This window comes from Siniperca chuatsi, linkage group LG13 (assembly GCF_020085105.1).
Source record: "Siniperca chuatsi isolate FFG_IHB_CAS linkage group LG13, ASM2008510v1, whole genome shotgun sequence".
Taxonomy (NCBI): Eukaryota; Metazoa; Chordata; class Actinopteri; order Centrarchiformes; family Sinipercidae; genus Siniperca; species Siniperca chuatsi.
The window spans coordinates 17,921,282-17,931,467 of record NC_058054.1 but is presented as its reverse complement, the minus strand read 5'-3'; the positions used below and the strand labels follow the sequence as shown (position 1 = coordinate 17,931,467).

The 10,186-nt window shown below is 38.3% G+C and overlaps 1 protein-coding gene across 1 annotated transcript; it reads right to left on the bottom strand.

The window, feature by feature from the left end:
• Nucleotides 1-60: 60 nt before the first annotated feature.
• Nucleotides 61-3,904, bottom strand: LOC122886314 (phospholipid hydroperoxide glutathione peroxidase-like). The gene is made up of 7 exons (XM_044218327.1): nucleotides 3,749-3,904; nucleotides 2,739-2,833; nucleotides 2,421-2,565; nucleotides 1,941-2,092; nucleotides 1,128-1,152; nucleotides 958-1,017; nucleotides 61-579 (listed from the first exon to the last, which is right to left on the bottom strand). The coding sequence occupies exons 1-7, from the start codon at nucleotides 3,812-3,814 to the stop codon at nucleotides 547-549; spliced, it is 576 nt and encodes a 191-aa protein (XP_044074262.1). The 5' UTR covers nucleotides 3,815-3,904; the 3' UTR covers nucleotides 61-546.
• Between the last annotated feature and the right edge of the window lie 6,282 nt (nucleotides 3,905-10,186).

Genomic DNA, 10,186 nt, shown 5'->3' with positions numbered 1-10,186 from the left:
CAGCAGGTGAGCATTACTATTGCTTATTTTTATGGGTGCATGTAAAGTGACAAATTAATGTCCAGGACAGCATTTATTTTCCAATTTCATAACATGATAAGTCATGAGTTACAGATACAATAATGGGCCCTTCAACAAGTTAAGTGCAAATAATATTATCAGTAGCTTTTTAGAAATCTGTGAAACGTATGGCATCAGTATGTCCTTACATAAAACTGACATTGACACATGAACAAACTTGTCACTTAACATTCAGAAAGGACTAGATGGTATTTGTATTAGAAAAAGGAATGGCTGTTTTGAGTTTGAAGTAAGATGTGAAGAGCCTCTACTTTGGATAACTAGTAAACGTCCTCTCACATGGTCTTATGGGTTTGGTGTGGGTAGGTTCTGGAAGTTAGTTGCACGCTGGGGATAATCAGGCCTGCCCTTCCCAATGTTGGGTTTACGAACAGGCCGTCACTGGTCCAGACACACACGCACACCAATACCCTGAAGTCCATGGGAGAGGTCAGGAGTCAGACAAACACATAGGAGACCCTAGTATTACAGGTACGTAGGCAGGTCCTTCTCCACCACCTGCAAAGAGAAATGAGTAGAAATGTTACTATGACAGAGATGGCGAATGGGGAACGGCACCATGGACAGAGATGAACTGTTCACTACAAAGCTGAACAACATATGGATAAAAAAGGCAAAAACAATGGATTATTAAAAAAATACCAGTTCCACTACCCTTTTAATCCATCCTTTTTATACACAGTCTTTTTTCACTCTATATCAACAAACTACAGCAAACATGCAACAAAACTGCCTAAATAAACTCCCACGGGTTGAGATTACATAACAAAGATGACGTTTTAACTAAACCATTGTATGCTCCAACACCATATGAAAGGTGCTGCATTTCACAGCATGCACAGAAATATTATTAAAAGCACAGCGAGTGCCACTTACGCTGGGATCATCTGTTGGACCGTATCTCTTCACCACTTGTCCTTCTCTATTTATCAGAAACTGTTGAAGAATAGCACATCAAAATATTAGTACATGTATTTTCAAGCAGTTGAGGCAAAAAAATTAAGTAAATATTTTCTTAAAAAAGGAACAGTATATTAGCAAATTACCTTTGTGAAGTTCCATTTGATGTTACTGTGGGGGGGGAGAGAGAGAGAGAGAGAGAGAGAGACTTATTACAACAATAGTACCAGTGTGTGTTGGTTTTTGCACCACAAACTCCACTTTTTAAGTCTACGTGGAGTGATTGTTTGATACTCGAAAGACATATGGTATCAAGATGACAAGATGTCATCACAAATGTTGATGTTTTGACTTTTCCAGTTGAGCTTACAGGCAGTTATTAAGGGTACTTTCTTCACAACACATGTACAGATGGTACTGATACAATGGCATGTAAGTACTAAAATGATTTAAATGCCCTTTTCAAAAACTTGGGAAACATTTTATAACCTCACCCAAAGCGAATGAGATACAAAGAGGAAGAAAGAAAGTAGTGGGATGAAGTAACAGAAACTAAACAGGATGTGTATGACGAGTTCCCATTTCAGGGTTTACCAAAATATAATGTCATGACAGCCTGGTAGCCCATTAGCTTTGTCAAATGGAACACTTTATTCTCACTGAGAATAAGAAATATAAAACATTATTTACAGCGCAGGTCATATTCTTGTAGTTTTGGCCCATCTGTTATGGTTACACGAAGGGCCAAGGCACCAGTGACCCCAGTTTCCATCCAGGGGTCAGTGTGGACATTGTAGAAGATTACAAGTACCTAGGAGTACATATGGACAATAAACTGGACCTGGCTAAGAACACTCAAGTGTTAAATTCATGTTCCACTAAAGGCTGTTACTCATTTTGTGTACACACTATGATGAGACTTTTTGTTAAATAAACAGAAAAATAGGACAGTAACTCACTTTCCCAGGGTTCCCTTGCCTTTAGGCTGTGCCTTCATCCACTTCCACAGAGGGTGAGCGTTGTCTCCATTCACCTCAATCTTACTGAAGAGGTCAAACTCAGCGTTGTACCCTTTGGCGAACTCTTTAATCTCTGCATCAGTCCCTGGCTCCTGGATCATACAAAAAAAATGAATTAATCAAAGTTAGAAAACTGGAAATATAGGTTTTCTGTGCTAATAAAGCTTTACATATAATTAATAAAGTATTCAGGAATACATGCCTGTTTGAATTGAATAGTGCAAAAATGCATCCTGCCAGAGCACTTTATTCAAAGAGAACAGTGAGCTGGAGGAAAGGTTTAAGATGAACAGCCAATAGTTTAACAGTTCATAGGTCGTGTGTTGTGTTGACTGCAACACTGACAATATTCATGTGATAGAGCACAAAATAAAGAAACCAAAACCAAAAGCTGTGTTGTCAGCGGTTTATCCTTGTTACCTGTCCTCCAAACTGGTTGCACGGGAAGCCCATGATGCGTAAACCTTTCTCAGCGTAGGAGGCGTGCATTCCCGCTAGCTGAGTGTAGTTTACCCTGGTCTTTCCTCATTTAGATGCTACATTTACAATGATGCACACATACCCTCTGGCAGGGAAAAACAGAACAAACAAGAGGTTAAACTGAGTAAACAATTCTGCAAACTACTGCTTATTTGTGAAGTCTAAACATTACAGCAGTTCTTTCAGACTCTATACAAGTCACTAACTAGCTTTTATTAGAGCATAAGAATACATGGTATTATGTTATATATATTTTACCTGTATTTCTCAAGAGACACCTCACTGCCATCAATATCCTTGGCAGAGAACTCGTATATTGACTTGGCACTCTGCCAGTCTCCCACCTGAGCACACTGCATAGAGGTGAAGAATGGAAAATGTATGAAAGTGAGAGTGTGTGATTGAGTGAGTGACAGCTGAAGGTAGAGGTTTGTCCATGAAAGAAAACTAAATGACAAAATTAAGCTCAAGCCTAAGACACAAACAAGATGAATCAGATAAATAGGAGGAAAGGCCAAGAAGTTAACCACTGATCTTAACACTCATTGCACTTCGGCCCATTTGTGTAATCATTCATGTCCGCACCCTTCAACTTACATCCATAAAAAGGTTTAGGCTGAAAACCCCACAATCAGTCACCTGTATGCATGTCTATCTCAGTCAAGAGTAGGAGAGACAGCACATTAAAGAGAGAAAACGTTCAAAATCTGATAATGTTAAATGATTGGCATATAGTCGCGTTTACCGTTGCATTGCATAAAACGAGGAAATAAAAAGTATGACACATGAACCTTGGAGCCTCTACTTATCTGATGTTAATTTACGTCACCTGGCTGTTGTTGATTATCACCACGGATTATGAGCAATTTTAACGGTTCGAACGTTACTGACGTTAACGTTACAGCACCGCCAGCTAATAACACCAGGCACACTTTCATAACAGAAAAACCGAGAAGACTGAGTTCAATTTGCGTGACTTGGCAGCTGAGTCAAGCCGGAGGGGTGAACCGTGAAGTTAACTAACCGCTGGCTAAACTCCGTCAACGAACGTCCAAATGTAAAACAGTATCCATATTTCTTTTTCACGAAGCTAGCTTTAGTGGCTGCATCAACGTCGGACCCATTTGTCCGGTACACCGCATTTAAAAATAGAAATCCTACTCTGACCTACAAGTTGTTCAGCATACAGGCAGCAGCGGATACATACATGTTTTAACCACAGCACACATAAAGAGAGAGACATACATTATCGTGCTCCATATACTTACCATGCTTCTCAGTACTCCTCTGCTCCCCACCAGACCTAACAACACGCTCGGTCTCCGGAGCCACATACTGACGACCGCGGTCACATGACCTGTTAACACCGCCCACTGAGAGACACTGGCGCAGCACTGCGCAGCACTGCGCACCGGGGCCGTGGATGTAGCTCCACCTCATTAATTGCTTTCTCTTTCCAGCTCTCTTAAATATGTATTTTTTCATTTACCCACACAAAGCAGTTTGAGCTTTTGCAATTTTAATGTTTACATTTAAACCTGCAGTAACTGATTTTTTTTGGCCACTTGGGGACAGCGGAAACAAGTCATGAACGCAACACTGACATATCAGCTTTTTAGATGATATTTTTTGGCTCAAAATCTAATATAGAAGAAAACATATTAAAGCTGTTACGTTCGTATTGTTTGAATGAAGAATGTCATTTGAATGTCAACAAACAAGTTAATTTGCCTTTGTATTTTTCAAATAAAGAACTGCACTGACTAGTTGAAAAAGTCTGAAACTCTGAATTGACGGGGGGGGGTAGTATTGATCCTAAAAACAAGTTATTAGATTTAAAGTACCAACATGCTATGCATGCAACGAGCTATGTTGGGACTGCAAATTATATTAGACAGCTAATAACACTATATTGGTTTTATTTATATGTAAATAAAAATGGCTATGTATAATATTGGCAATTGTATAGACATTCTTAGTTTAATTCTGATCTTGTGAGGTATTTTGTGTTATCTAATTTATGTCGTGTGTCTGTAACTTGCTGTTTTTGCTGCCTATCTCGGCTAGAGCACTTTTGAAAAAGAGATTTAATCTCAATCTCAGTGAGGGTTTCCTGGTTAAAAAAATGTTAGTTAATAAAAAGTTGTCTAGTTCTTGATCACATAGTTATGACTGAGGAGGAGCTGATAGAGTTGCTGGCAAGATGGCATTCTGCAGGTTATTGCTCATTCACTTTACTGTATATTAGTGGTGCATGTGTTCATTGACTTGTCACAAATAAGCTAAAAGGAAGGGAGACAAGCCAAGTTTAAGTGACAATGGGTGTTTTCTTTTAAAGAAACATGTTGTTTATTTAACTATTTACTTAGGATAATATATGAGATGGATTTGTGTTGTCGGAAAAAAACAAACAAACCAAAACCTGGAGATATGGCGTCTATAGGAAAGAGAGCGAGGGATACTTTGAGTAGGTTCTGTCTTAGATAGTCCAGGGGCACGTTCAATCTGAAAACGTTGTGCACCGTCTTGCTACGGTTTCTGGGTTGAACGACATGTTTCCTTAAAACTGTGTGCAACAGTGTGGTAACAGTTGAGGTATATTTTCTGGCCCAACATGTGCCACCACTTTAATGTCCCTCAGCTCTGACTGCACACTCCTGAAAGAGAGGCCGTATGAGGGAAGTTACACTGTACTATGATGAGTTTATTGTCTCGATCTACTAGGAATTGAGTAAGCTATATTAAATCTATGGAATATACAGTAACAGTACATGTTCTAATCTTTGCTGCTACAAGGACCAAGTTCCCCCTCGTGAGTCAGTACATTTATATATACTGTACATAAATACAAATAAATTAATATTTTCTTATCTCAAGTAATAGGAAGTCAAGATCTTATGGACCCATGTACCACTGGATAGCTACAGACTCACCAAGCAGCAACCAATGAGGGTCTTTTCTTTTTTGTATTCGTGTTTTTGTCTTCAATTCAGTCTAAAGGTTGAAAACAATTGGTATGTAGAGTACCGATGTGCAAAAGTTAAGAAACTATAAGTATACTGTAGTTTTACTGTACTCTAATCTGCCTTTTTCCAGTTATTTTGGCATATGTGAATCAAAAATCAAAGTGTGGTTTTATTCTTCTTCCAACAGAGGGCACTATCTAACTGTAGTGAAAGATTGCTGTGTAGAGCTCATAACGTTCATGTCTTTGAATGCAACATGAAACTTATGTTGAGAGAGAAGGACGAGGTTGAGATTTTAAGAGGATTCCATTAAAGATTCTGTGAAGACTGAAGGCAGTTTTATTGATACAGTGTCAGATGTACAGTATATGAACAAGATAACTCCCAATCAAATAAAAATATGTAAATTCTAAGAAGGATTAGCTGATCCCTGCATCTATGTCTGTTTTTGTTGAGAGTTGATTTTTGAAGAGAAGACGGAACAGAAGTTTGCCTGTCTGAGGGCCATACAAAGTTAAACCAGTCTGAGGATTTACACACAAGTTTATTCAAAACCATAGCATCTTTTTTCTTTTAACTGCACTTAAATTAGGCCAAGGACTTAATCCTTTTCATGTCCTTGTTCTGGGACGTTGCTTCGAAATAGGCTCCAGTGGTCTGACGTCAGACTGGTGCCACAATTAAAATCCCCATGAAAGAGCTTTTTGCTTCTTTAATTGGATGTATTCCCTGCTGAAACTGGATGTTGGAGGGGGACATAACACACAAAGGAATCACTCAAAAGTGTAAACCAACAGGTTATCAGTTGGAGAGAAAGGTTAATGGTTTATATATTGATGGGAATTTTTACTTTTTGAATTACTAGTACAATCTCTATTAAGACAAGTGTCCAGAGGGGATAAATAACAGAATTAAAAAAAAAGTTAAAAAGTTAAATACACATTTATTTCCACACTTATTACAGCTAATGGCTTATTGATAACATTCTAATGTATTTATAAAATACAACATATCAAATTTAGTCAAGAGCCAACTATCAAGTCCTGGACTTATATCCATTGTTCCTGGTGTATACACAGTTGATCAAACTTTATCACAACTGAGACAGGATTTTAATGTATCATATTAAGAGACATTAGAAAATAGGAACTAAAAAGCTAGAAATTTGAATCATGTGATCAATCAATTTTTTTCATGAAGCAGACAAGGTAAAAAACATCATAGGCAATCATCATAAAAGGCAACTGTTGTGTATGACACATAGCTCAAGATGAATATATCAATGTATTTAAAAGTACAACATAAAAATAACATATCAAGATATCCACAGTCTAGTACTATCTATCAGCCATTGTTTAGCCTTTGTCCCTTTCTGAAACTATTTCATTATATGGCATTTTATTACTTGCTGGTGTCTTAACAAACTCAGTGACACAGTACAAGCGTTCTGACCAAAGTGACACGCCGTACTGCACTGTCTGGATCAGGAGAGCAAACAACTGCCTGGGACAATTAAAGGGATGCTGCATGAGAACTTGCTGTTAGTGGAAGCTGTGGGCTGTCTGTCCTCTCGCATGCAAACTGGCATGCACAGTATGTGTGTTTGGGTGATGTGGAGGTCATGTCTTGTGAGGAAGAGGCTTTTAATTAGGGTTTGACAAAACACAGAATCCGCCACAGGTTTCCACCTGAAACATCCAGCTCAAAGCCCCTAATTAAACACCCCACATATAGCCAATTAAAACTCAAATCAAAGGAGTTCTACTGTAAAAGACATCAGTACAATCGGTGCGGTGTGTGTGTGTGTGTGTGCGTGTGTGTGTGTGTGTGGAGGAGTAGGCAATGGACACTTTAATTAGTTGCTGCCCTGCCTGCACTGTCAAAGTGTACATGTATATATGAAATTATACAGAAGGTTTTTGCTGTGCATGTGTTTTTTCCACGTAGCTGAAATACATTATTGTTTAATTACCTCACATGAACTGAGCAGACCAACTCTTCACTTATTAACAATACATCGTGAAACTGAGAAAATGTATGTAAAAAGCATGTGAGCCTGGACAAATACCCTGAAATAATGTATCTGCACTTGTTCCACACATACACACACGCACACACACGCACACACACACACACACACACACACACGCACAGACTCACAAAAGCAGCTTTAATTAAAACAATGAGGATAATAAGGTCACAAGATGGCATTTCAAACTGCTTCATGACACACGTATGTCACCATGACAGCTGTACAACAGGCTTGATATCACTTGAAAACATAATGAAAAAAGGTTCATGCCTACTTTACCACAGCTCACTGGTTGTAATTTAATGAATAGATAGAATAATAATAATAGAACTGCTCCCATCTGAGGCAGAACTGGGAAACAGGCCAACAGCTGTTATAGGTCAGATATTCAAACATCACTTCATGCATGCTGCAGGCATGTGGATGGAAAAGCTGGATGTGACTGAACAAAATCAGTTTAAGACAAAAAATGAGAAGACACAATGCAAGACAACACAATTTTCCCTTTGTTGACTGAATAAGCAAACAAACACAACCATGTAAAAATTTAATTTGAAAAGTCTGAGATGCTTATTTTTATTCCATCAAAACACGGTATAGTGTATGATTATTATGAAAGTCTGCATAAAGGACATGGTCATCTTTGATCTATATTACTGAAAAATAGCTGCACATAAATTATGCTGTAATGAATGTTGGGACCTTTTCCGAACGGTAGGAAGCAGTTTTATTGTTGTCATTTTTTTCATCAAAGAGTTATGTTGGGTCATACACCAGAGAGCCAGTTAACCCTGTCTAAATTATGAGAAATCCTATTTGTGAAAAAGCGGGCTATAATGAATGGGAAGAGATGGAAAACACAGAAAAACAAACAAGTTTCATATTAAAAGAAAGGGAAAAAACAGTTGCCTAGAAACAACCTCTGCTGAACCCGACTCCCCCCCTACACACACACACAACACACACACGCACAGAGCTATGTGCACCATGGGAGATAAGATCAGATGCTTCAAGAAAAGTTAGGGTTATTTCTCACTGTTCCTAAGCAACAAGTTTGCTGTTTTCGTGCCTTCGCCACATCTCTGTCGGCTCCACTGGAGATTAATAGTCAGAGACAGAAATTAAGTTGGCCACAAAACTTTAGTGATTTCTCAGAAGTTTCCTTTATATTTCAAAGCAGAGTAAAAATTAGCATCACCTGGTTTGGACCACGGGTAGTTAAAAAAATATTTTTTCTGTCATTTCAGGGTAACTATGTTTTGTGACATTCTCTACTTTCAGCTGATTACGTCGGAGTAGCACATCTTTTGAACTGTTGATTACCTGCATACAGAGAAATTCTTCCTTTTACATTACATGTTCAGGTTTTTTATTTTAGAGTTGGTGAAAAGTGACTCAGAATCAGTGCAACAATAATGAGTGCAAGCAAACATTCCTACATCAAAGACTTCACTACATTTAACAAATTGTCAGCACATATACTTAAATGTTATATTTTACTTGCAGTGACAGCAATAAATGATGTGCTATATCAGGAGCCCACAAATGCTCATCATATCCCAGTGCCTTGAGAGGAATACGGATGGTCTTGTAATTACTATCCAGATATGCATATGGCCCAATCAAATTAGGATCATGCTGAAAAGCACTATTGATCTGAACACCTACACCACATTTTTGCATGTTTCAGAATATGTAACAAAAGGAGTGTAATGAAAACAGATGGCAACCTATATTTGCATTGGAAGAGAATCTTTTACATTTAACCCTCACACTCTGAGGGGTTTGGTTGGCAAGGCAACAGATTCTGCAGCCTGTTTCCCATGACTGCATCTCAATAGTCCAGATCAGCCTCCTTATCCCTCCATCTTCCTTGAGTGAACACGAGTTTGACCAGGCAGGCATGCCGTGTGTTCAAACCTTCAGTGTTATGCTGACAGGCAATTGGCAGCCCGCTCACTACATCCTACACCCATATCTCTTAAATCCATCCCCAAGATATATTTAATACCTACAGTTCCAGTTGCCACTGCCTAACCTGCTTGTAACCATTTAAGCCTTGAATAAATCAAATATTATATTTGCTTAGTTAGAAACCTCAACCTGCCTCCAAATATTATGTTCCTAAACTTTTCAAACATTATGTTTCCATAGATGTTGTTTTCTGAACCCTTAATAATCAGTGGGGTGAAGCTTCTCTCACACAACAAATGTTTAAATGTGCAGTTACATATCGTCGCTTTGGTGACTTTTAATTTTTCAGATAAACCGAAGGATTAAGTATCCCTACATGTGCTGAGAAAATTCTTCTACTTCTTAAGATAAACAATCAATTAAAAAACCCATTGAGTTGTCTGAAAATGCAGCATCATAGAGCTGGAAACAGGGCTGTTTTTCTCAGCTCATGAAAAGTTGATGATTTTGGGGATACACTGTTTTCAAAGGACAGCGATGATATCACACTGCAAATGCAGTTTGGGTCATCCCTGTTAACCTTAACCGAAGAAGGTGGTGGACACAATACACTTACATCTACTTTTTTAAACACATACTGAACTCACAAACAGGGTAGAAAATGCAAAACATATGAAACTGCCAGGACTTATTATTGGACCAAACTGGGCAGTAACTTTATCACAGTCAAAAAGCTAAAACATATTCTACAGATTCACTTGGTTGTGATGGCAGATATTTGTGGAGGAACAAAA